The sequence below is a fragment of the Accipiter gentilis genome, chromosome W (genome assembly GCF_929443795.1).
Source record: "Accipiter gentilis chromosome W, bAccGen1.1, whole genome shotgun sequence".
NCBI lineage: Eukaryota > Metazoa > Chordata > Aves > Accipitriformes > Accipitridae > Astur > Astur gentilis.
In genome coordinates this window covers 5,137,075-5,164,516 of record NC_064918.1, presented here as the reverse complement: position 1 = coordinate 5,164,516, position 27,442 = coordinate 5,137,075, and the positions used below count along the sequence as shown (strand labels likewise).

Here is a 27,442-nt window from a genome sequence, read left to right as displayed (position 1 = left end):
CACCTGTTGTTCTTCAACCTTCAGCAACCCCACAACCGAAGGGTCTTGGGAGAGACCCGGCAGGGTAGACAGCTGTTCAGTCTCCTCCGTCTCCAATGCAGCTATACCAAAGGCCCAACGGTACCCTTTTGGGTCCTTGAAATACCCCCTCCTGAGATAATCTATACCAAGGATGCACGGGGCCTCTGGGCCAGTCGCAATGGGGTGTTTATGCCACTCATTCCCGGTTAGACTCATTTCAGCTTCCAATACGGTTAGCTCTTGGGATCCCCCTGTCACACCAGAGATACAGATGGATTCTGCCCCTTTATAACTAGATGGCATTAGGGTACATTGTGCACCAGTGTCCACTAGAGCCTTATATTCCTGTGGGTCTGATGTGCCAGGCCATCGAATCCACACTGTCCAGTAGACTCGGTTGTCCCTCTCCTCCACGTGGCTGGAGGCAGGGCCCCTCTAATCCTGGTTAGAATATCCGTTACTCACTTTCTGCACACGTAAATCAGAAGTCCCTTCAAGGGGATCAGAAATGAGATCAGCCCATCTACTGCGTCTGGGGGACTGCTCACGGGAAACTGGAGCAGCAGTTTTCCAAGAAGAATTCTCTTTTCTGGTTGCTTTTTCTCGCAACTCCTGTACCCGTGCATCCAAGACTGAAGTGGGTTTTCCATCCCACTTCCTCATGTCCTCTCCATGGTCACGCAGGTAAAACCACAGGTTAGCCCGTCGAGTGTACTTTCTCTCTCTTCTCTCTTGGGCAGAGGAACACTTACTCCCAATAACTGCGATGCGGGCCTGTACAGGTGAGGAGGAGGACAGATCCACTTTGAATTGCTGGAACTCTCGGGACAACTCCTCTACAGCTGAGACACAGGCCCGTAGGGAGGAAGAGAGATTCCCTTCATATTGCCGGAGTTGGACAGCCAATTCATCCACCGTTTGTCCATAGCCTTCTCTCCAGGACATTACTGCCAATGAGTTGGCATAGGTTGGTGGTGCACTTCGTAGAAACTTCCGCCACATGGGTTGTGTGCATTGGACTTCATCTGGATCTGTGGGTGACTGCGCATTTTCTGGATCATTGTAAATCACCTCCAGCACGGCTAATTCTCTCAGGTACTGGATACCTCTCTCCATGGTGGTCCACTTGCCTTGGTGACATGTAACTTCATCCCTGAAGGGGTATCTTTCCTTTACACCTAACAGAAGTCGCCTCCAGAGGCTGAGGACTTGTGTTTTTCTCCCAATCGCCTTGTCGATGCCCCCTTCCCTAGACAGAGATCCCAACTGCTTGGCTTCCTTACCCTCTAATTCCACACTACTAGCCCCGCTATCCCAGCATCGGAGCAGCCAGGTAACAATGTGCTCACCTGGGTGGCGGCTAAAATCTTTTCGCATGTCACGCAACTCACTCATGGATAGAGATCGGGTAATTATTTCAGGTTCTGCCTCTACCTCCTGTTCTCGCGATGACCCTGGTTCATCTTCATCTCTCGCTAAGCGAACTGATTTCTTTGTGTGTTTCTTTTTCTGTACAGGGGCGACTGATACTGGCACAGGCTGGTTCTCTGGTTTAGCTGCAGTGTCTGTCACCGGGGTAGGGGTAGTCATGGTACCTGTTGTCGTGGTAGGGACAGCCACGGTGCTTGTTGTCGGGGTAGGGGCAGTCACGGTGTCTGTTGTCAGGGTTTGGGTAGCCACGGTGCATGTTGTCCTGTTTTCCATCTTTTCCCCCTTTTCCCCCCGAGGGTGCTGCATAATATCAAGCAGTGTTTGGTAGATACTGGCCAGGGCCCAGCACAGTGCAGCGAGTTGTATGTCTTTGGAATAGCCACAGCATTTTTCTTTCAAATATTCTACCACTTCATAAGGGTTCTGTAGTTGTTCGGGAGTGAACTTGCAAGTCACTGGCGGTGAGAAGTTCTCTAGATACTTGCCCATATGCTCCCACATGCCGTGCCACCCATGAGTATCCAGCTTTGGGGGAGATCTCTGAGTGGTACTCTTAAAGAGCCTTTTTGTAGCCCTAAACAAGACCTGAAACATATTCAGGAGGCATAGCACTAACGGCACACTGGCTTGCACATCCCAAGGATATTCAAAATTCTCAAAAGCTGTTGTAATTAGTCGGAAGGAGAAAAGGGAGGTGAACGGACGGGGGGAGGTATCCCCCCCTAATTTCCCCATGGATTGGGTGTAATTACCAATAAAATCTGACAGAAGGCGCCGAAAGTATGGAAATATTATCACTGCCTCATACAGATACCAGCTTAACCTCATGACCAGTGATGTAATCATTTCATAAGTCGACATTGCCCAGTACAGCAAAATGATAATCCCAATCACTCTCCCAGAGATGAGATACGCAACTACAGGCAACACATAGAGCATATAAGAGCTTACAAAACGCCACCATGTAAACAAATGAAACAACATTGTGACTAACATCTATTTATCGAAGAAATTCGTTAGACAAATTTGTTTCAACACGCTCTGGCCAGATCTGTCGTTATCTCAACCCTTCGTGCCCCACGTTGGGCGCCAAAAAGGACTGTCGTGGTTTCAGCCCGGCCGGTAACAAAGGACCACGCAGCCGCTCGCTCACTCCTCCGCCCCCCTCCGGTGGGATGGGGAGGAGACGGAGGAGAGAAAAAAGAAAAAGAAACTGGAACCTCGAGGGTTGAGATAAAGGCAGTTTACTGGGACAAACACAAAGAGATTACAACAACAACAACGGCACTAATGAAAAAAAAGTATACAAAAAGAGTGATGCACAGTGCAACTGCTCACCACCCGGGACCCGACGCTCTGCCACTTCCCCCACCGAAAACAGAGACCACCCCCCGGCCCGCTCCCCATTTATATACTGGGCAGGATGTCACATGGTATGGAATAGCTCCTTGGCTAGTTCAGGTCAGCTGCCCTGGCTATGCCCCCACCTCCCAGGTTCCTGTAAAAATTAATTCTATCCCAGCTGAACCCAGGACAGCTGGTAAAAAGACTTTTATTTGGTTCTCACTGGAGTTTAAGGTTCTTTATATGTTTACAGTCTCTTTAAGGTTACTTGAATAGCTGAATCAGAGCTTTATAGCAATCTGTATAAGGACCTAGTTAAGGAGGAACAAATGCTGGTTGGCTGTACAACAGGATCTAAGGGCTTCAAATTATTAGAATAAATATGCAGTTAGTTCTCCTAGTATTGATCAGCTTTTCTTTTTGTTATTGAGAACTTGGAAAAGTTTGTGGGTTGTTTTTTTGTTTAGGTTTGGTTTGTTTTTTGGGTTTTTTTGGTTGGTTTTGGGGTGTGGGGTTTTTTTTAAAATTTTTTTTATTTTGTGTTCATTTTTACAAGACCTGTTTGCTTATTTTTATGTTGAGAAGCTTCTTGCTGGAAGAATAAACTTAAGTAAACTTTTAAGAAGTGTACCTTGTTTCTAATATAAGAATTTCTTGCTCTGAAAAAGGATGTTTTTAGGATTGACTTGAAAGTAACGTATCTGATTTGTTGGACAAAGACTTTATAAAATATGCTCAATATTAAATTAAGCATATGTAGCATCAGTCTCGCTGACTTCCACCCCCTTCAAGAGATTCAGAAATTGTATTAGTTATTCCTTATAGAATGATGATGTTCCTAAATAAAATACTAGCTTTTAAGAGTTTTTCATATCTAAAGAATCCATAAACTTATTACAGTAACTCAGTTATTGACTTTGATTTCCCTGAGATATCTGCTTATAGTTACATTATCACAAAGAAGAGATTTACTTACCTGCAACAATAGCAGGCAATTTTTCTTTCTTTCTAATCAGCAGTTTTACTTTCAGCTAAAAGGATAGGAACCACAGAATTGTGTAAAGGTGTTAGAAGCTGATGTTAACTTATTCTTCTTTGTCTTATCCTACCGCTGTCTGCTAGCATCTCCATTTAATTGTATGACTTGACATGAATATCCAAGAGGACATAGTGTTTCTGTTGTAGAATACTGATGATAGATGAATTTGGAATTCATAAAATTAAGCTTTTGGGTCAAGAGAAAGGATTGAAATTCTATGCTAAAACATAATTTATAATAAACCAGGTACTTTTGTTATCCTATATATATACACATAATGCTTGTATTTTGTCTCTTTGGGTTTGGGAACAGTTTTAAGGAGATGTGTTGTAGAAGTTCTTCAGATGATTCCAGCTGCTTTCAAAAAATCAAAATAATATTAGTAATTGTAGAGAGACTATGTAAAGGAAACAGTATATTAAGATGTTTCTCATCTTTTTGGGAAATGAGATAGCCCTATGCTCCTCAGTCTGCTAGTACTCTTCATTAAAATCAAAATACTTAAAAACAGTGTTTGTGTGATGGGTTAACCCTGGCTGAACACCAGGTGCCCACCAAAGCCGTTCTATCACTCCCCCATCCTCAGCTGGACAGGGGAGAGAAAATATAACAAAAGGCTTGCGGGTCGAGATAAGGACAGGAGAGATCATTCACTATTACCGTCACGGGCAAAACAGACTCAGTTTGGGAAAATTAACTCAATTTATTACAAATCAACCAGGGCAAGGTAATGAGAAATAAAACGAAATCTCAGAACACCTTCCCACCACCCCTCCCTTCTTCCCGGGCACAACTACACTCCCGGATTTCACCACCAAGCCCCCCCAGCGGCACAGGGGGACAGGGATGGGGTTTATGGTCATCACACGTTATTTTCTGCTGCTTCACCTCCTCAGGACGAGGGCTGATCACACTCTTCCCCTGCTCCAGCGTGGGGTCCCACCCACGGGAGACAGTCCTCCACGAACTCCTCCAACGTGGGCCATTCCCACGGGCTGCAGTTCTTCACGAACTGCTCCAGCATGGGTCCATTCCACGGTGTGCAGTCCTTCAGGAACAGACTGCTCCAGCGTGGGTCCCCCACGGGGTCACAAGTCCTGCCAGAAAACCTGTTCCGTGGGCTCCTCTCTCCACAGATCCGCAGGTCCTGCCAGGAGCCTGCTCCAGCGCAGGGTTCCCACGGGGTCACAGCCTCCTTCGGGAACCCACCTGCTCCGGCGTGGGGTCCTCCACGGGCTACAGGTGGATATCTGCTCCACCGTGGACCTCCCTGGACTGTAGGGGGACAGCCTGCCTCACCAGGGTCTTCACCACAGGCTGCAGGGGAATCTCTGCTCCGGCGCCTGGAGCATCTCCTCCCCCTCCTTCTTCACTGACCTTGGTGTCCGCAGGCTTGTTTCTCTTACATGTTCTCACTCCTCACTCCGGCGGCAGTTTCTCCCCGTCCCAACTTTTTTTTTCCTTCTTAAAAATGTTATCACAGAGGCGTTACCACTATCACTGATTGGCTCGGCCTTGGCCAGTGGCGGGTCCATCTTAGAGCCGGCTGGTATGGGCTCACTCTCTCTCGAACACAGGGGAAGCTTCCAGCAGCTTCTTACAGAAGCCACCCCTGTAACCCCACCCCCACCCCCCCCCCCCCCCCCCGCTACCAAAACCTTGCCAGACAAAACCAATACATCATCAACAATCATAGCTGTGAAGCAGATTAAAGTTGTAAAGTTGCTTGCAACAGATTCTTATGTTGGAGGTAGGATGCAAGGGGAAGGAAACAGCCATCCTTGATGTGAAAACTGTTGCAGATCAAAATTCCTATTAACTTTTAATCTGTTGCAATGCACCTGGACAGCATATGCTGTTATTCCTTTCCCCTCTGCCCTCCCCAGCTGTCTTTCTGAAGATCCAAAAATTACTACTTCAGACAGGAACTCCTTGACTAAAAAAGTGAGAGTTATGTTGCAATTGTGTTCAAGTCTGTTATGAAATACAACTCACCACAGCCTGTATTTCGAGATAAATTGTCTCTGCCTGTCTTTTGCAATAGGTTTTAAATGGGTGACATGATGATTTTGGATTATGTTCAGTCTCTGCTTTGTGCTGGCTAACAATAGGGTAGTAGACACCTCTGAAAGAACTTGCTATTGCTTCAGAGAATCGGAAAGGGATGCTATTGCTGTCCTGTCAGATTTAAATAATATAACTTCAAATTTATGATAATTAGGGTAATCATTGCTGAGGTCCAAAATGGGGAGCTCAAGGTAGTAATGAATATAGTGCATGATACCTTAGGTCCTTTGTGTTTCCTGAGCAGATTGTGCTCATGAATGGCTTCAGTATAGGTAGCCCAGTAATGTATGACTTTTATTTATTTATTTTTAGCTCTTTATCCCAAAGACTAACTGAATATTTCTAGCCGTAACTACTCAGGTTGTGAAAACTATTCAGGTTTTGAAATAAGTTTGTCCATTGAAGTGTGGGTTATCACTGAAGGGGATGCTCTTGCCTTTTGCTATCTGTCCCAACCATATTCCTTCCCTTTTCCGTTCTGCCTCTGCAATTTGTTCATCTTCTCAGTGAATCAGGTGAAGAGACTGACCACTAGCTTTCAGACAGGCCATGTTCTCTAGTTGACTACACAAACACTACTGTGACATCAAGAGAGATAGCAGCAATGTGCTGTGATGGGGTGAAAAAAATAAATACTTGGTCTTCAGCAGCAGTTCATGCTTTGCTGGACTGCATTCTTGGGTTTAGCCCTCAAATGGCTAAAAATGAAGACATGGGGGAGGGCATAGCTTCTCAAGTTACATGGTTTTGCACAAGGTTAAAATGAGATGCTGTGACATTGATTTGAAAGGTCAATAAAACTGAGATGAGTCTCTCGAAGGAAGAATAGTTGAAATGGTGTGCAGAAAGTAGTGGTTCAAAAGAGATGCTTATGCTGGGAAAGTAATTAAACACTGGGATGTAATTTTGTTTTCAGTTTCTTTTCCTGCTTCTCCCCCCCCCCCCCCCCCCCGTGTTTCTCTCTGCCACTTTAAGTACCTCTAAGAAAAGATACCTGAATTTATGTATATACAAAACATGAGTCTCTTTCTCAGTATTGAGATAACTACTCAAAGCAAGCATTCAGGTATTCTCACTTCACGACATATGCTGTGTAAATGTTAGAAGTAAGCAGGCTCTTTGCCAGTTGTGCTATGCAACATAAAAATCAGTCTCACACGTATAATTCATACCAGCAGACTACTCGATTTGCTTTGCCTAATCCTACAAATGACCTAAACTGACTGTTGTGGTTTAAGCCCAGCCGGTAACAAAGCACCACGAAGCCATTTGCTCACTCCTCCCCCCTCGCCAGTCCCGGTGCGATGATGAGGAGAAAATATAAAGAAAAGCTCGTGGGTCGAGACAAGGACAGGGAGGGATCACTCACCACTTATGGGCAAAAGACAGGCTCAACTTGGGGAAGAAACAAAATCAATTTAGTTTACTACAAATCAAAACAAAACAAGGATATTGGGAAGTAAAACCAAACCTTAGAACACCTTCCCCCCACCCCTCCCTCCTTCCCGGCTCAACTCTACTCCCGGTTCTCTCTACCTCCTGCCGCGCAGGGGAACGGGGGGTGGGGGTTGGGGTCAGCTCGCCACACGTTGTCTCTGCCGCTCCTTCCTCCTCACTAGTCCCCTGCTCCACCATGGGGTCCTTTCCACAGGCTGCAGTCCTTCACAAACTTCTCAGGCATGGGTCCTTTCTGTGGGCCGATCTTCAGTCACAGACTGCTCCAGCACGGGCTTTCCCATGGAGTCATGGCCATCTTCGGGGGCACCCAACTGCTCTGGCATGGGGTCCTCCACAGGCTGCAGGTGGGCATCTGCTCCACCATTCATCTCCATGGGCTGTAGGGGGACAGCCTGCCATCTCACCACAGGCTGCAGGGGCATCACCTCCTCCGATGCACCTCCTCCCCCTCCTTCTTCACTGACCTTGGTATCTGCAGAGGTATTTCTCTCACATTCCCATCCCCTCCCCAGCTGCAGATTTCCCCTTCTTAAATATGTTATCCCAGAGGCGCTACCACCATTGTTGATTGGGTTGGCCTTGGTCAGAGGTGGGTCCGACTTGGAGCTGAGGAAGCTTCTAGCAGCTTCTCATAGGAGCTACTCCTGTAGCCCCCTCCCCTGCTACCAAAACCCCTGCCACACAAACCCAAAACACTGACTTTCAAAGTTCTTCCAAGTTCCATATTTGCTTTAGTTAGTCCATTTCAGGTTATACATCTGTTGATAACTATTTCTTCTCATTCTCATCTTAAAAGTAGAACTGAACCTTGTATGTTTTACAGGTCTCCAAGTTGTATTTTTATTATGCTGGCATGTAAATTTTGTGAGGGTGATTAATGAGACCTAGAGATAATTGCCCTCAATATCTTCCCATGATGTCAGTAAGCACAGAATATTTTCCAGTATGTTTGTCATCTGTGATTTCTGAAAACATACCATAAAAATAGTCTGCCACATATCAGAAAGAATAGATGGCAAGGAAGAAACCATTGTTTGGGAAAGCTAGATAGTTGTTTATGTATAAACCATAGTTTTATGTCTCAGAGCTTCTCTATTGCTACCATCGACACAGTATTTGAATGCCATCCATGCAGAAGTAATAAAAGTAATAGCAAACTCCAGCAGAGTTCAGGAAGTCTAGTTTTCGATCTTTCAATATCCAAGTAGAGCTGGCTGAAATTTTTTCTCTGAAATATTCTTTTAATGGAAAACAGGCTACCTGTAAATTCAGAATTTACCGTTTGCTAAAGTGAAAGCTTTCTCTAACCTAGATTGTGCCTCCTAGCTGAGAAACCCTGAAGTTAGGGGTTTCATGTCTTCTTGATAGACTGTCGGATATATTGCCTCAGAGCTAGGACTTTCAGACTCCTCAGGAGCTGTAATTGTTGTCTATCTTGGCTTTCTGTTACTTTCCAGGTTGGCCAGCTCCCTTTCTGATGGGGCTACCATGGCTAAAAAGGGTTAAAACATTTTATTTCTGCTGTCTCTAAATGAAGTTTCAGAAATTGCATTCTTTACTAAATTTTGAAGTCTTTTTGTTTGTGTCTTTCATAAAAGAATTTGGAATTTCCTGAGAACAGGAATTCGGGGTTTCTGGTAACTCTGGTGATATTTCTCCTTCAGAAGGTTCCCCTTTGGTTTGTTTCAGTGTGGTTACAGTAGATGTTTTGTTTTCAAGTAGAGGGTGCTAGGTGAGGGTTTAAGGAGTACTACTGAGTCTGAATATAAAATGAAAAGGCATGTAGAAAGAGAAGTTTAGACTGGGCACTGTTACATACATTATCCCAGAGAAGCTCTGCTGTTGTGGTTCTTCATAAATGTAAATTGAGTCTGAGTCAGGGCCAAGACTTTGACCTAAGACTGACCTCTAATACTGAATATGAGTCTGTGTGGATCTGAGGATGGGCCTGAGGGGCCTGTTGTTGCTAAAATAAATAAATATTTTATTTTATTTTATTGTGAGCAGGCTATTGTAATCCTCAGTTATCTTTGCAGACTATTACATGGCTTTATGATGCTTTTTTTAAAAGACTTATAAAGCTGATTTCTATTTACCATGGCTCTGTGGTCTGCAAAGTAATCTATAATAGCTTGAGACTCACTGGGTTAGATCAGGGAATGTGTTGGCAGCCACGGTCTACATCGTGCTGTAGAAGGTTCTGTAAATGGGTGGCCTTAACCAAGTAAGTTAAACTTTTTTTATTATTTATTTTTTATTACTATGTGTGTATCTTGAAGTCTCAGGGTTGGAACTCTCCAAGTGCTTCTTTTCCTTTCTTTTGAATCAGAGATTTTCATGGATTTTTCACTCTTCCCCACCCTTTAATGGTCTGTGCCAGGTTTAGTAGAACTGCTGCTCTCCTATTAGGAGTTAACTGATAATTAGAGAGAGAATGTATATTTCTGTAGTGGGAAGAGATTTTTACTCTTATGGGTAAAACAAAGAAAGTATATGAGACCATGTAATGTTTTACTTCATAATAAGTACTTTGTCCTCATTTTTATGAAGGAAGTATTTTTCTTTTTAACCTTCACTCTGTAATCCATTGAAGAGACTTTTTCAGTTTTTTGAGGTGTGTAATGTGTATAAATGTGAAATGGCACCTGCAATTTAATTGTAGTTTTTTCACCGCTACTGCTGGGTGGCTTTAATTTGCACTTGGAATACAGAAAATACTGAACTTTTTTTTTTTTTTTTTTTAATAGAACTAGCTTGACAATTGCCTGGAAGCTGAGTAGAACAATGTAAGAGGTAACTGAATGACTGCTCCATGAAGGTTGGCTGTTTTGTGCTTAAGTGAAATGATTTTGAAGTTTCGTGCAAGTTCTTAAAGCAGCATCGATTGTGTAGAAATTGCTAACACACTTGGCACTGATCTTTGCCAAATACCTTAGGGCGGTCTGGTCGTGTTAGAATCTTATCATTCTGATTGTTTACGTATTTAGTAAATTATAGTGGTCATTACTGCAGTGCCTTTTGGGATCAGAGATGGAGAAAGTGTTGTCTTATCTGTCTTTTAAAAAACATTTTTACAAATAATCTTTGATTGATGCAATCTCTTGAGTAACTTATGGATTTTAAATATCCAGAAATTTAAATTTTGAGTGTCTTGAAAAAATGGAAATCAATGTGTTCTGTAGAAGTGTGCTTTAATACTTCTGCAATAGCTCTTATTCTGTAATACTTAGTACTGAGTGCTTAAACAAAATATTTGAATAGCCACCAAATTCAGAATGCTATGGTGTTGTCAGAGCTAATGTGTATGTGTTTTCTCTCTATATAGTTTACCCATCTTGCTATGGCTTTATTATAGCATAAACAGATGATCCCACTAGGTTTTTCACAGCTGGGGTGATAATGTTTGAGCTGTTGAACAACATTAGTTCTTTGTCTATGCAGGAGTTCTCATAATTTCTAGTAATCCTTATAAACACTTTTTGCAAGTCCTAGGACCCTATTCCATTTTAAGTATAGCTTTGTGAAGTTTGAGAGTCAGGGATCTTGGAGGCAAACTGGGAAAGGACATTGTTAGGGAATAATGTAAGTTAAAGTTTTAAGGGACATTGGTAGGGCATGTCCATTCAGGGTCTCTTCCCTGTCCCTTCCTTTCCTGTGGGCTGTGTGTATGAACCCTGCCTCCTGTTGCACTCTGCATGCCAGCATCTCTTTTGTATGCAGATTCGAGCTGGGGTGTTCCTACAGTAAGTAGGAAAAAGCTGCAAGAGCTTGCACTTTGCTCAGCGAAACTAGACCCAGTGTATTGGTAAGGCTAACTTGCTTGTACATATGCTAATATAATTATGTGGCTTTTCCCTCTCTCTTGGAGCAGACAAGAATAAGGTGGCCGCTCACCATATATAGCGTACATACTTTGCTATCTTGTCCGCACCATTTGTGTGAACAGGTCTAAGGAAATCCATGAGGGTCACAGAAATTCAGATCTTTATAAACCTGGAAGTGAAAAGTTAATGTATTGCATGTCATGGTAAAATGAGGTGGGGAAGGAGGCAGCAGTAGGAGAGAGAATGTCACAGTTTGGTGGTTGGGAAGTGCAGCTGAAGAGGCAAGGTAAAAGCAGGGAGTGGAAGATAATGTAGGTTGGGTAACACTGAGGCACAGGGCCATCGTTAGGAGATGGACAATATTTAATAAGTGAGAGTCTCAAGTGATTAATGGATAACTGAACAGGAAGATGTGTGAGCTTGGGAACTGGGTAAGGGGCATGGGAAGAGGAGAAAGTGAATAAATGCTACAAGAGGTGGTGGGAGAGAAATGGTCTAATGAACATGGATTTTTGGATAACTTATTCTTTAAGCAGAAAGAGGATCTTAGTCTTGGCTCTGTGCCATACCTGAGTGGAAAGTCTGAGCTTTCAAAGTTAATATGGTAACAAGTTTCTGTTATAAAATTTATTTTCATTTCCCTTTATGCTTGTCTAGCAAAACTAGTTTTTACTTGAAAATTTCTAGGTCAGCTCTGACAAAAAAATGCTTTTGTGCTGTCTTTGTGTAAACAAACATGACAGTTGCAAACATTCTTTTGATCTTTGAATCAATGTAGATTTAAAATTCTGTTTTGCGAGCTATTCACAGCTTAAAGTGCTATTCTAGTGTGATTGCTGCCAGATAAAAATAATTCCCTGCTTAGCAACTTTAATGAAATAAGTATTTCATTGAGTTAGGATGTTTATAAAATTATAAAAGACTTGTAGGAAGACAAATAAAGCAAAAATATTTGGTGGTATATTTGTGAGAATACTATTGCTATTTAAGAGCATTAAATAGTGGAATGACTTGCATCTATAAATAGTGATCTTTGATCTTCAATCTAAGTGTTTTGAGACTGTTAGGTATTTGGAATATAATATGAGAACAGTGTTAAAATTTCAAACCAAATCCTTGTTTTGTAACCTGTAACCAGCAATGGTTGGGCCATGTTCAGGGAACATGGAATGACTATTCCTCCAGTGTACACTGACTTCAACTGGGTGGGGGCTTCCCAGGCTACGTGTGGCTTACAGATCCATTGCTGTCTGTCAAACTTCATTATCAATCTCCTATGAATTTAACTCATTTTTAAAAGGTATTTGTTTTTTTTAAAAAAACTTTTGTCTTCCTATAAAAACAGTTGAATAGAAACATAGAAAAGAAGTTGGCCTTTGACTTTTCCAACCTGTGAGCTAGCTTCATTTACCATCTTCTAGTTCTTGTCTGTGGAAAAAGAAAAAAATAATTGTTTCCTGTGCAAATAGTACATTATTCTATATTGCTATTCTCCCTCTATGTACATTAGTGTTCTCTCTACCCCTTTTCTTCACTGTCCATCTATAGCCTCTTTAATAGGCAGTAGTTCTATAATGCTGAATATTATTGTTTCTCTTTTGTGCACCTTTTTTCTGGTTATGCTGTATGCCATTTAAAGTAGGTATCAAGAAACTGTTTACAATGTTGAAGATAAATGTCTGCTTCTACTCTGTTTCAGGTACACCAGGAAGTTTGAATTGATTAAAAGGATGATTTAGTTAGACTGTTACGTAGTATATTTTGTTTTCTGTGGGTTTTTTGTGGGTAGACCCATTGATTGTCTGACACGCTATTTTTATTTCCTCTCCTGGTAAGGCCTGAAGCAATAGTATTTGTTGAATGTTGTTACTATTGTGAGATATCCTAAATCCTTTTATATCTAATGTCTCCCATTTCCATGTATCTTTTAGAGATGCCTCATCTCCATGTATCACCAAGGTAGCAAGGTTCAGGTTTGCCTTATTTTCTGGTGTCATTCCAATGCTTCCAGTATAATTTAGTAGGGCATGGTCCCAAGGGTCTCGTGTCTGGACCAAAGGGATTATACTTATCACAATTAAGAGAAAAATTGAGATTAAACTGGGGATAAACTGCCATAGTCATTGTTGCCATCGATACAGATCCATTTTCTCCTGAAAAAGAAAAGAAAGAAAAGTTTTGGTGGGGAAGGCTGAACGGGTTACCCCTTTATGATGTAGGATAAATCCGCCTAGCACTGATTCTATGTCTTGCACCACTGCTATCAGTAGCTTCCCAAGCAAGTGGGCCACAAGGTTTAGTTAGAGTCATGGGCACAGTTCCAATTTGTGGCAGATACACCATAACCAGGTTGTCCCTGGTGTATTTTCTCAACTTGTTTAACTGCTCGGGTTAGAGACAAAAGTCCTTTTTCCCACTCAGAGTATCTCTGCTCTGTTTCTTTAAATGCAGTTGAGCTAAACAGTCAAGGTCTCTTTGGTCTGTTAGGGCCAGTTTGGAACAGATTACAGTAAGTACCATGTTCTGCAAAACCCCATTCTGCTATAATAGGATCGTGGGGGTGAATTGGTCCCAGTGATTAGTATGTTTTTAATTCCTGTATTAAGGTTTTAACTGCCTCTTCTTGTTCTGAGTTCCATTGCCATGATTTTCCCTTCCATAAAAGTGAGTAAAGTGGGCAGGCAATGATAGAAAATCCAGGTACATGTTTTTTCCAGTACCCTAAAGTACCCATGAGTTGCTGTAGTTCTTTCCTAGATTGGGGCATTTGTAACTGTTCTGTTTTACTTAGGGTGTCTGGAATCACTGTACTACTTGCAATCCACCAAGTACCTAACAATTTTACCTCTCTGCCTGGTCCTTGACATTTCTCGGGAGGGATCTCAACTTCTGCTCCGTGTAGTGCCTGTTGCACTGCTGCTGCGGCTTCCCCCACTGTCTCAGGGGAAGTACCCCCAATCAGGATATTGTCTATATATTGGTATAGTTTCACATCCTGGGGGAGTGAGACTCTTTGTGAAAGTTCTGCAAGCGCAGCATGAGCAATTGTGGGAGAATGTTTAGACCCCGGGGGAGTCTGTTAAAAGTGTATTGTACACCTTCCCAAGTGAAAGCAAATTTCTCTTTGTCTTTTTCTTGTCAGGGGACCATGAAGAACATGTCTTTCACATCTAATGTCACCATCCATGGGTGTACAGCTGCTTGCAGAGTAGCTGTTAAGTTTGCAATGTTTGGTACAGCAGCTGTTAATGGGGCTGTATTGGCATTCAAGCGCCGATAATCAATTGTTAAACGACACCTCACATCCCATTTATGGACTGGCCAGACGGGTGAATTATATGGGGAATGAGTTCTAGAGATGATTTGTCTTTTCTCTAAATCTGTTATTACTTCTGAAATTCCCTTTTGTGCTGCAGCAGAAATCGGGTATTGTGGCACATTAGTGATCTTTGAATCAGGAAGTGCAGGGGCTGCATGGAGTACACATGCTGTAGCTTCCTGTTTTTTGTCAGGGTTGGGGTTTGAACCGAATGACCACACACTACCATCTGGCAGGTGCTAGGTTTGGCCATTCAAAACATCAAAGCCCAAAATATTTTCATTGTGATTCTTGATAGCAAAGTGAGTAGATAACATATGTTTCTCACCCGGGAGCCATAAATTTACTTTTGCAGTTTGACACAGAACACTGGCTCCGTTTACTCCAGTGATTTCTAACTCTTTGCCATCCAGGTCGTACACTCAGCTTCTCAGCATCATGTTGTGTTAAGATTGAAATTTGCGCTTCCGTATCTATTAGGAATTTTACTAATTGTTGTTGAGGACCAATTAATATCAAAATGTATGGGCCGTTGTTATCAATCCATTGATAAGATTGCACTTGCCAGACTGACAGACCCAATCATCGTCCGGGCGTTACTAGTTTTTTGTTTCCGAATCTTTGGGAGGAAAAGGGTTATTACTCCCTCTTGGAGGAGGAGTTGGTGTCTGAGTGTTTGGAGCATTTACTTTGAGTGTCATCATTATATTTCTGAAATGTATGAACTAGACTCTGAATAGCACTGGCACTTTGTCTTTGAATTGCAATTCTAGGGATACCAAGTAACAATGCTTGACTGTATAATTCTCTACACTTCTGAGTTCTGGATTGGTGATCAGTGGGTTCCTGTACTGGGGGGATATCTTGGGTTGATTGTTTAAGTTGCCTAACATTACGACTTGTCTTTTGGGTTCACCTGATAGATCATCCCATCCCATTTCTCGCCCATGATTTAGGATGTCGTGCATTAATGTAGCCCAGGTAGGGAGATTTCTTTGCACTAGGGCCTCTTCCTTGTTGTCAGCGGCTTCTCTTATGGCCAAAAGGGCATTAAAGTTTGCGTCTCTCCTGATTTCATCTCTTTTTGCAATGAGGTAGGGTTTAAGCATAGCAGGGGCTCCCTTGATTAAAGTCTTTAGCATGTCAGGATCCACAATTGCTGATATGGGAACATTAAGAGGGTCACGTTCATGCATGGCCTGGATACAGGAAGCTTTTGTAATAACTGTAGAGAGCTTGTTCAAGGATTTGATGGGTATTAATAGAGGCTCTCCTCTCTCTAAAACATCTATTCCACCAGCCCAATATGCCACTCTACTTGTTATCGAGTGGGGATCATCTGGGGGTGCGGGTCCAGCATTTAAAAAGACACCAGGTCCCCAAAATCCATTGGCTTCATCTCCATTAAATAAGATTCTATCTCCCCCAGTTAGACACACTCGACATAGGTATTCGGTTTCAGTTGCGCCTGGCTTACAGCCATAGCATTCTTGTAAATTGGCCATTTGAATTGGATCAAATGGGGTTGTTTTTTGAGTACAATCCCCTGCTCCACCCCAAGGTCCAGTGGTTTCCTCTGTTTTTATGATGGGCCTGGCCTTGTATTCAGGGGGGTAATGGAGGATTATTTTGTTTTGCATAGTTAGCATCAGGGTTGCCCCATATGTTTCCATCCCATTTTTCAGGGGATACATTTAGTTTTCTAATTTGTACGATGTCAAGGGGATGGGGAGCTTCCATAAGCATCATTTCAACCTTTTCCTCTAACTTCTGGTTTTTTCTCTTTTTCTTCCTGTAACTGTTTCTGCAGCTGCTCAGTTTTCAAGGATAGTATTAATTCAGCTGCTTTTCTGCCTTCCATTTCTTCCTTTAGGTCTTTTTCACTTTTATACCTAAACTGATAGGCTGCTTCTAAGCAGGTGCCTAACATTTTGCAGATGATTCCCTTTCATTTTCCATCCTTTGCATTGCCCCTGGCTGACTTCAGCTCTTCTTCCATGGATTTCCAGTCATGGCAGTTATCATGAACCCATTCATCAGAAAATTTGGGACTCGGACTAATTCCTTGTTTTAGTAAGCAATCAGTGATACTACTTGCCATCCTGCCAACTACGTCAATTTGTCACGGGGGAGGAGAGAGGGGTTCGGATTGCTTAAAGAATCACCTCCAATTGTCTTAGCAATAGGAAAATGATTTAATAAAAACTTATATAAAAGTGTGACTTCACAGAATTCGTTGGCAAGGTTCACTCTACTTAGTACATGGATGAAACGCACTCAGGAAAATTAAGTTAGAATCAGACTAAACTTATGTATATAGGGACCGAAAATGTAATAAGTTAAAAAAAGAGGAATATGCAAAGAAAAATTGAGTTAGAGTTAATTTCTTGTGATTTGTGCGGGAATGTGGAAAAGTAGGGGAGACCCTCCTGTTGAGTCACGAGGTTCAGAAAAGACCCCCTTGCTTTCTAAACTCCTGTCAGAGTCTAGGTGTGGCAGGATCGACTCCTAGTCTCAGGCTTGGGTAACGGTTTATGTCTAATAGAGTAAAAGGGTAGGGGAAACCCTCCTGTTGAGTCACGAGGTTCAGAGAAGGCCCCCTTGCTTTCTAAACTTCTGTTGGAGTCTAGGTGCAGCTGGATCAACTCCTAGTCCCAGACTTGGTCAATGGTTTATATCTAAAGGGATTATGAGTATAATAGCAGCCTAAAATTCATTCACAGTTGAATAAAATTCATGACCGTAATTTAAGTATAAATTTGAAAGTAATAACTTACAATATACTTGCTATAATATACTTACTATAAACTATTCAGGTTAGTACATGCGCATGCATAAAGACACTAAGAGGTATATATATAAGAGAGTAAAAGAGAGAGAAAAAGAGGTATAATTGTTAAAAATTCCCCTTGAAGTCAGTTAAAATATTCACGTCAAATGCTTCAGCATCTTTCTCAATGAGCAAAGGGCCGAGCCTCAAGGAGCAGAGAGTATCAGCCCAGGTCATGTCAGCTTTCAGCGACAGACCTCTGATTTTCACAAACAGGAAAGTTTTGCGAGCTCTGAGAGGCGTCCCACTCGGAGGGAGATGCTGGTCACAGCCTGCTGGGGTCCAGGAGAGCTCAAAGAGCCTCACTTAGTACCACTGTTTATAGGTTTGGGAGATGATTGACTTTAGTCATCAACAAATTGCTGGAATCCCAGATGTGCTGGTACCATTTCATGTGCAGATAAGGAAAGGTCTGAGGCTGTCTGAGAATAACTTAAAACACAGATGCGGGATGCTCCAAGATTGTCAGGGGAGAACTAATGTCTCAAGGTTGTTATGAGAGAGAGGTGGCTATCTCTACTCCTATCCCCTGCCTCTGCTGGGCAGCAGGAGTCCTTGACACACACAGCATATATCCCTGTCTTAGCTGTGTAGGAGTTCCTGGCACAGTCAAGGGTCGCTTAACTACCCGACTCATTACACTTATGCTAAGGCCTAGCGAGACTTCCTGAGTTAGTAATTCAGCCTGGAGAGGGGGAAGAAATGCACCAGCACACCACAACAGTCCATTTTGGCACCCAACGTGGGGCACGATGGGTTGAGATAATGACAGACCTGACCAGAGCTTGTTAAAACAAATTTTTAACAAGCATTCGTTATATTGGTTTAATAGTCGCTGGTCACAATGTCGATTTATGGGCTCTTAGAGTTGTGCTGCTTGTTTTTAGAGTTCTGTTACGTATCACCTCACTTGCTGTATGTAGTCCCTGTGCTGCTGCTTATCATCCGTGGGAGGTGGATTTAGGTTTTTGCTTTGATATACTGTGTAATACTGGCTTATGGTATGATAAAGTTATTGGTTGTGGGACTAATCTGGTATTGGCACTCGGCATTGTCGTCACCTCTATACTTTGGGTGCCATCTGTGGGAAACTATTAATAATTACACCCTTTACCATTCCTCCTCGGAGAGCCAATCTATGGGCAAGACACCTTTCTTCCCCTTTCCCTTCTCCTCCAGTCTGATTAGAATGGCATTTGAGAAAAAAGAAAACTTTGAATACCCTTGCAATGTTGAAACCAGCATGGTCCTATTGCTAGGAACTAGCATGTTCCTGAATGTGGTTCAGGTCTTGTTTAGGGTTAAACAACTATTTAAGAAGATCACCCGGAGATCTGCCCTGAGGCTGGATAATGATGAGTGGCAGGGTGTGTGGGGTAGCATGGGCAAATGCCTAGGGCAGTGGGCACCTCCAGTGTTTTGGAACTTCACCCTTGAACAAGTGCAGAATCCTGAAAAACTAGTACAACATTTGGAAAAAGTATGCTGTCACCCTGACAATTCCAGGGAGACACAAATCACTGCCATGTGCTGGGGCCTGGCCCATGCCTATTGAGCCCTGTTCAACGCCACTCAGTACCCTCAAGGGGAAGAGAAGGTCCCTGCGTTTAAGAACAAGGAGACAGGCATTGCGGCCACTCTGACCCCGGCGACAGGCACTGCGGCCACTCCAACCCCTGCGACAGGCACTGCAGCTGAACCAGCGAACCAACCTGTGCCAGTATCAGTTGCCCCATACAGAAGAAGAAATATGAAAAAAAATCAGTTTGCTTAGCGAAGGATGAAAACGAACCAGGGCCATCACGGGAACAGGAGGAAGAGGCAGAACCAGAGGTAATCACCCGGTCCCTATCCCTGAGTGACCTGAGGGATATATGAAAAGATTCCGGCTGGCTGCTGATTATCACCTGGCTGCTCTGATGCTGGGACAATGGGGCTAGTAGCCTGGAATTAAAAGGTAGGGAAGCCAAGCAGCTGGGATCGCTTGCCAGGGAAGGTGGCATTGGCAAGGCAATTGGAAAAGGGACATAAGCCCTTAGCCTCTGGAGGCGACTCCTGTCAAGCGTGAACGAAAGGTACCCCTTCAAGGAAGATGTTTTATGTTAACCAGGCAAGTGGACCACCATGGAGAGAGGTATCCGATATCTGAGGGAATTAGCCATGCTAGAGACAATTTATTATGACCTGGACAATGCACAATTGCCCAAAGATCCAGATGGAGTCCAGTGCGCACGACCCACGTGGCGGAAGTTTGTACGGAGCGCACCATCGTCCTATGCCAACCCACTGGCAGTACTGACCTGGAAAGACGAAGAGGCACCGACGGTGGATGAAATGGCTTGCCAACTCCAGCTGTACGAAGAAAAACTCTCTTCCTCCCTACAAGCCTGCATCTCGGCTGTGGAGAAGCTGTCCCGGGGGATCTCCAACAAATCAAAGAGGATATGCCCCACTCCCCACTTGTAAGGACCAATGTCTCAGCTATTAGGAGTGAGCGTTCCTCTGCCCAAGAGAATATAGAAGGTATACACCACGAGGTGCCCTGTGGTTTTACCTGCATGACCACGGTGATGACACGAGGAAGTTGGATGGAAAACCTACCTTAGCCCTAGATGCACGGGTACATGAGTTGCAAGGAAAAACCACCACAAAAGGGGATTCCTTCCAGGAAAAATGCCACTCCAGTTTCCAAACAGAGTAGAAGGGCTGATCTTACTCCTGATCCTCTTGAAGGGACTTCTAAGTCAATTTTACGAGAAGTGAATAATGGATACTCTGACCAGAATTAGAGGGGCCCTGCCTCCAGCCAGGTGGAGGAAAAGGGATAACCGGGTCTTTTGGACTGTGTGGATTTGATGGCCTGGCATGTTAGACCCACAGGAGTACAAGGCTCTAGTGGACACCGGCACACAGCGTACCCTAATGCCATCAAGTGATAAAGGGGCAGAACTCATCCGTATCTCTGGTGTGACAGGGGGATCCCAACAGTGAACTGTATTGGAGGCTGAAGTAAGCCTAACTGGGAATGAATGGCAGAAACACCCCATTGTGACTGGTCCAGAGGCTCCGTGCATCCTTGGCATAGACTACCTCAGGAGGGGGTATTTTAAGGACCTGAAGGGGTACTGTTGGGCCTTTGGTATAGCTGCCTTGGAGACGAAGGAAATTGAACAGCTGTCCACCTTGCCCAGTCTCTCTGAGGACCCTTCGGTTGTGGGGTTGCTGAGGGTTGAAGAACAACAAGTGCCAATTGCTACCACGGCGGTGCACCGGCAGCAATATTGCACCAACCAAGACTCCCTGATTCCCATCCACAAGCTGATTCGTCGACTGGAGAGCCAAGGAGCGATCAGCAAGACTCGCTCACCCTTTAGTAGTCCCATATGGCCAGTGCAAATGTGAAATGGAGAGTGGAGACCGATGGCCGACCCCTGGGGTTTTGGAGTCGGGGATATCGAGGATCCGAGTCTTGCTATACTCCAACTGAAAAAGAGATATTTGCAGCATACGAAGGAGTTCAAGCTGCCTCAGAAGTGGTTGGTACTGAAACACAGCTCCTCTTAGCATCCCAACTGCCGGTTCTGGGATGGATGTTCAAAGGGAAGTTCCCTTCTACACATCATGCAACTGATGCCACGTGGAGTAGGTGGGTCGCACTGATCACACAACAGACTCACATAGGAAGCCCCAGTCACCCAGGAATTTTGGAAGTGATCATGGACTGGCCAGAAGGCAAAGATTTTGGAATGTCGCCAGAGGAGGAGGAGGTGATGCGTGCTGAAGAGGCCCCACTGTATAATAAACTGCCAGAAAATGAGAGACAATATGCCCTGTTCACTGATGGATCCTGTCACACTGTGGGAAAGCATCGCAGGTGGAAGGCTGCTGTATGGAGACCTACACGACAAGTGACAGAAACTGCTGAAGGAGAAGGTGAATCAAGTCAGTTTGCAGAGGTGAAAGCCATCCAGCTAGCGTTAGACATTGCTGAAAGAGAGAAGTGGCCAGCGCTCTATCTCTATACTGACTCATGGATGGTGGCAAATGCCCTGTGGGGGTGGTTACAGCAATGGAAGCAGAGCAACTGGCAGCGCAGAGGTAAACCCATTTGGGCTGCCGCACTGTGGCAAGATATTGCGTCCCGGCTAGAGAATCGGATTGTCAAAGTACATCATCTAGATGCTCACGTACCCAAGAGTTGGGCCACTGAACAACATCAAAACAACCAGCAGGTGGATCAGGCTGCCAAGATTGAAGTGGCTCAGGTGGACCTGGACTGGCAACACAAGGGTGAGCTATTTATGGCTCAGTGGGCCCATGACACCTCAGGCCATCAGGGAAGAGATGCAACATATAGATGGGCTCATGATAGAGGGGTGGACGTGACCATGGATACTATTGCACAAGTTATCCATGAATGTGAAACATGTGCTGCAATTAAGCAAGCCAAGCGGTTAAAGCCCCTGTCGTATGGAGGGCGATGGCTGAAATATAAATATGGGGAGGCCTGGCAGATTGACTATATCACACTCCCACAAACCCACCAAGGCAAGTGCCATGTGCTTACAATGGTGGAAGCACCCACTGGGTGGCTGGAAACCTATCCTGTGCCCCATGCCACCGCCTAGAACATTATCCTGGGCCTTGAAAAGCAAGTCTTATGGCGACACAGTACCCCAGAAAGAATTGAGTCAGGCAACAGGACTCATTTTTGAAACAACCTCATAGACACCTGGGCCAAAGAGCATGGCATTGAGTGGGTGTATCATATGCCCTATCATGCACCAGCCTCTGGGAAAATTGAACGGTACAACGGACTGTTAAAGACTACATTGGGAGCAATGGGTGGTGGAACCTTCAAACATTGGGATACACATTTTGCAAAGACCACCTGGTTAGTCAACACCAGAGGATCTGCCAATCGGGGTGGCCCTGCCCAGTCAAAAATTTACATACTGTAGAAGGGGATAAAGTCCCTGTAATGTGCATGTAGAGTATGTTATAGGGAAGACAGTCTGGGTTACTCCTGCCTCAGGCAAAGGCAAACCCATTCATGGGATTGTTTTTGGTCAAGGACCTGGGAGGCTTGGTGGGTGATGTGAAAGGATGGGGAAGTCCGATGTGTGCCTCAAGGGGGTTTGAATTTACGTGAGAATAGCCAATGAATTAAATTGTATGATGTTAGTTGTTATATAACCCTGCCACTGTATGTTACCATTACTGGAACTGTAACATGTTATATCCATGTTATTTCAGTAAGAATCACTTGGGCCAAGCAAGAACGAGCTTTGATAAAACTGAGCAAAGCACAGTAGTGATGGAACCAGAACTGACTTCAGCATTGTCGCGTCCGTAATTTGGAGCGACTCAGGTTCGTTGATTTCCTTTGTCAGAGTTAAGGTGAAATGACACCAGGGGAGTTCAAACAACAATCAGCATTTATTCAACCTAGCTAACCTTCCCCAAGTACAAGTGAACTTTTCAATATGAACCTTGCAATATGTCGTCAAGCCGCTGTTTGAAAAGAGAAGGGAAGTGCAGTAAAAGAAATGGAAAAAGGAACATGAAATTTATCAGAAGGAGAGCCCTCCCATTGAGTCACGAGGTTCAGAGCATACCCCCTTCCTTTCTGGACTCCTTCTCAAAGAGGAGCTCAGGGGCGGCTATATCCACTCCTAGTCTCAGATTTGGTCAACAGTTTATGTTTAAAAGGATGAGGTGTAGGGACTGTGGAAAAGAGAGAAGGAAAAGAGAGAGGGAGAGAGAGAAAGAAAGAAAGAAGAAAAGGGTTTCACCAGTCCTGGGTCCAGTGTTGGTCCAGGCAGCGTAGAGATCCAGTTCCAGAGGGTGCGCACTGAGAACTCGTTCTCCCTTCTTTTATAGTGTCTTAGTCGATGGTCTTGACAGGCGCAGTCCCATTCCTGGGGTTCTCTGGAATTGGTCGGTGAGCTTTGGGGGGGTGGGTGCCATTGTGGAGTTGCCTCTCTTGTTCTGCTGGCATGACCACTTAAGATAGAAGCACAGTCCCATCTTCCGTGGGGCCTCCTCCTCCAGGCACATATGCTGTGCTCCTTCTCCTGGTCACTTAAGATAAGGAATTGCAGCTTTGGAGAAGTGCAGTCCCACCCTCCGGGGGGCCCTCTCCTCCGGCCACATTGTCCTGTTCACAAAACTCCAGCATTTTTACAGAGGCCGTTTTCTCCACCAAAGTTCTATGACGAATGTTTGAGACATTGACTATAATTTGTCAGACCATCAGAAGCATGCAACAATCCAACACTGCACACCATCCTCCTGCTGCGTCCAATGTCACCCACTTGCCATACCGTACCGAAGCCCGATCCTGCTTTGCTGACTGAGAGGACTTCACACCATTCCTCCTGCCCAGAAAGACTGTTATGACAGGTGGAGCCCAACATTATGAATGAAATGAACTCAACAGACGTTTTATAGGGATGGCCCATAGACTAAGGGAATGATATCCCTCCGTGTCTGTGTGTTTGTGTATATGTATTATGTGTGTGTATATATATATCTATCTGAAAGGACAGGAAAGGTGATGGTTATTAATTGGTATGTATTGGAAAGTATGGGACCTGAGCATGATGTAAATGGTATGGAATAAGGGGTTGATACTGTTCTGGTTTCAGCTGAGATAGAGTTAATTTTCTTCCTAGTAGCTGGTACAGTGCTATGTTTTGGGTTCAGCATGAGAATAATGTTGATAACACACTGATGTTTTCAGTTGTTGCTAAGTAATGTTTCTACCAAGTCAAGGATTTTTCAGCTTCTCATGCCCAGCCAGCAAGAAGGCTGGAGGGGCACAAGAAGTTGGGAGGGGACACAGCCAGGACAGCTGACCCATGTGGCCAAAGGGGTTTTCCATACCATGTGACGTCATGTCTAGTATATAAATTGGCGGAGTTGGCCTGGGGGGGATCGCTGCTCGGGAACTAAGTGGACATCAGTTGTGAAGTGGTGAGCAATTGCATTGTGCATCGCTTGTTTATTGCAATTATTTTTTTATTATTATTATTATTGTAATTTTATTATTATTATTATCATTATTAGTTTCTTCCTTTCTGTTCTTTTAAGCCGTTCTTATCTCAACCCACGAGTTTTACCTTTTTCCTTCTGATTCTCTTCCCCATCCCGCTGAGTAGGGGGGAAGTGAGTGAATGGCTGCATGGTGCTTAGTTGCTGGCTGGGGTTAAACCACGATACGAGGTTTGTGAAGGAGGGGAAGGAGGTGCTCCAAGCACTGGAGCAGAGATTCCCCTGCAGCCTGTGGCGAAGAGCATGGTGAGGCAGGCTGTCCCCCTGCAATCCATGGAGGTCCATAGTGGAGCAGATATCCACCTGCAGCCTGTGGAGGACCCCATGCCGGAGACAGGTGGATGCCTGAAGGAGGCTGTGATCCCGTGGGAAGCCCGCTCTGGAGCAGGTTTTCTGGTGGTCCTTTTGACCCTGTGGAGGAACCGTGCTTGACCAGTTTGCTCCTGAAGGACTGCACCCTGTGGAAGGGACCCGTGCTAGATCAGTTCATGGAGAACTGCAGCCCGTGGAAAGGACTCACGTTGGAGAAGTCTGTGCAGGATTGTCTCTAGTGGGAGGGACCCCACGCTGGAGCAGAGGAAGAGTGTGAGGAGTCCTTCTCCTGAGGAGGAAGGAGCAGCAAGAGACAACGTGTGATGAACTGACCATAACCCCCATTCCCCTGTCCCGTCCCCCTGTGCCCCTATGGGGGAGGAGGTAGAGAAAATCAGGAGTAAAGTTAAGCCTGGGAAGAAGGGAGGGGTGGGAGGAAGGTGTTTTTAAGATCTGGGGTTTTTATTTCTCATTACCCTTCTCTGATTTGATTGGTAATAAATTAAATTAATTTTTTTTTTCCCAAGTTGAGTGTGTTTTGCCTGTGATGGTAACTGGCGAGTGATCTCTCCTTGTCCTTATCTTGACCCATGAGCCTTTTGTTATATTTTCTCTCCCCTGTCCAGCTGAGAAGGAGGAGTGTTAGAGCAGCTTTGGTGGGCACCTGGCATCCAGCCACGGTCAACCCATCACAATAACATGCATCAAGTTTTAGAAATATATGTTTTCAAAGGATTTAAATGACATAATAGTAGCTGTTCCAAATATTTGCTTGGAAACTTTTGCCTTTTGTTTTACTATATTTAAGCTGAAAAATCTGTGCTGTAGTTTGTGCTGATTGCCACATTTGTGTTGATTTGTAATTTCCACTACACTCCATGTTTTATGTAATATGCATTTTTCAAGTTATCATTATTTCATTGGTGCCATATTGTTAATGGATGTAAAATCATGTTAATATTTCTCAGGAAACTCAAATAAGCCTGTGTGATGTTGGTAATGCTAAATGCATGATGTCTTAAAAATGTAAGAAGTTTTTTTTGACTACATATTAACGGCACTTTATATCCTGCAGTTCTTGATATCTTGCTGTTTTGTTTTGTATCACTTTCCTGAAGTTTCCCTACTCTTCAAAGAGCAGAGACTAAGTGTTGAAACTAATAGAGGATGAGTCTATTTTCTCTTTCATGTTTTCAATACAGGAATTGTAATTGACTAGTGATGCTACTTCAAAAGTGTATGAGGGCTAGAGAACTGCTTAGAGAACATAGTAAGCCTCTTCTATTTGCTTTCAGGTGGAGATGGAAGTATCTTACTGTCTTTCATTCTTCACAGGGTTACACATCATTCTGGAATGATTGCATCTCTTCAGGATTGCGTGGCTGTATGTTAATCGAATTGGCATTGCGAGGGCGTCTTCAGTTAGAGGCTTGTGGAATGAGGCGCAAAAGTCTATTGACAAGAAAGGTAAGAGGAGGAAAATGGTAACAATTCCTTTTCCGTCATGCTACAGGCAATACAGTAGCTATAAATTACAACTGGTTGTAAGAAAAAGACATTTTGTTTTCTTTATATGGGGGTATGGATTCTGAGTAGTAACCCAAGTTAGATGCAGAGAGTTATTACCTAAAGAGTTTAAATGGTTGTCGTGGTTTAACCCCAGGCAGCAACTAAGCACCATGCAGCTGCTCACTCACTTCCCCCACAACCCAGTGGGATGGGGGAGAGAATCAGGGGGGGAAACAAAACCCTAAAACTCATGGGTTGAGATAAGAATGGTTTAATAGGACAGGAAGAAACTAATTATTATAATAATAACAATAATAAAATGACAATAATAATAATAAAAGGATTGGAATATACAAAACCACTGATGCACAATACAATTGCTCACCACTCGCTGACTGATGCCCTGTTAGTTCCTGAGCAGCGGTCTGCCCACCCCCCACCCCCCACCCCAGCCAACTCACCACAGTTTATATACTGGGCATGACTTCACATGGTATGGAATACCCCTTTGACCACTTTGGGTCAGCTACCCTGGCTGTGTCCCCTCCCAACTTCTTGTGCCCCTCCAGCCTTCTTGCTGGCTGGGCATGAGAAGCTGAAAAATCCTTGACTTGGTAGAAACATTACTTAGCAACAACTGAAAACATCAGTGTTATCAACATTCTTCTCATACCTAACTCAAAAACATAGCACTGTACCAGCTACTAGGAAGACAATTAACTCTATCCCAGCCAAAACCAGGACAGTATTCTCCTGTTATTCCATACCATTTACATCATGCTCAGGTCCCATACTTTCTAATACATACCAATTAATAACCAACACCTTTCCCGTCCCTTGATAAATATACCATTCCCTTAGTCTATGGGCCATCCCTATAAAATGTCCGTTGAGTTCATTTAGTCCATGACGATGGGCTCCACCTGTCATAACAGTCTTTCTGGGCAGGAGAGTAGTGTGAAGTCCTCTCAGTCAGCAGAGCAGGATCAGGCTTCGGTACGGTGTGGCAAGTGGGTGACATTGGACGCAGCAGGAGGATGGTGTGTAGTGTTGGATTGTTGCATGCTGAAGCCAGTTCTGGTTCCATCACTACTGTGCTTTGCTCAGTTTTATCAAAGCTCGTTCTTGCTTGGCCCAAGTGATTCTTACTGAAATAACATGGATATAACATGTTACAGTTCCAGTAATGGTAACATACAGTGGCAGGGTTATATAACAACTAACATCATACA

General features: G+C 44.0%; 1 protein-coding gene across 1 annotated transcript in view; it reads left to right on the top strand.

The window, feature by feature from the left end:
* LOC126035362 (Golgi phosphoprotein 3) overlaps nucleotides 1-27,442 on the top strand; it is a 100,282-nt gene that overhangs the window by 19,505 nt on the left and 53,335 nt on the right. Inside the window, exon 3 of the mRNA XM_049793899.1 lies at nucleotides 26,037-26,168. Coding sequence (XP_049649856.1) covers nucleotides 26,037-26,168 — 132 coding nt within the window. The remainder of the gene's footprint in view (nucleotides 1-26,036; nucleotides 26,169-27,442) is intronic.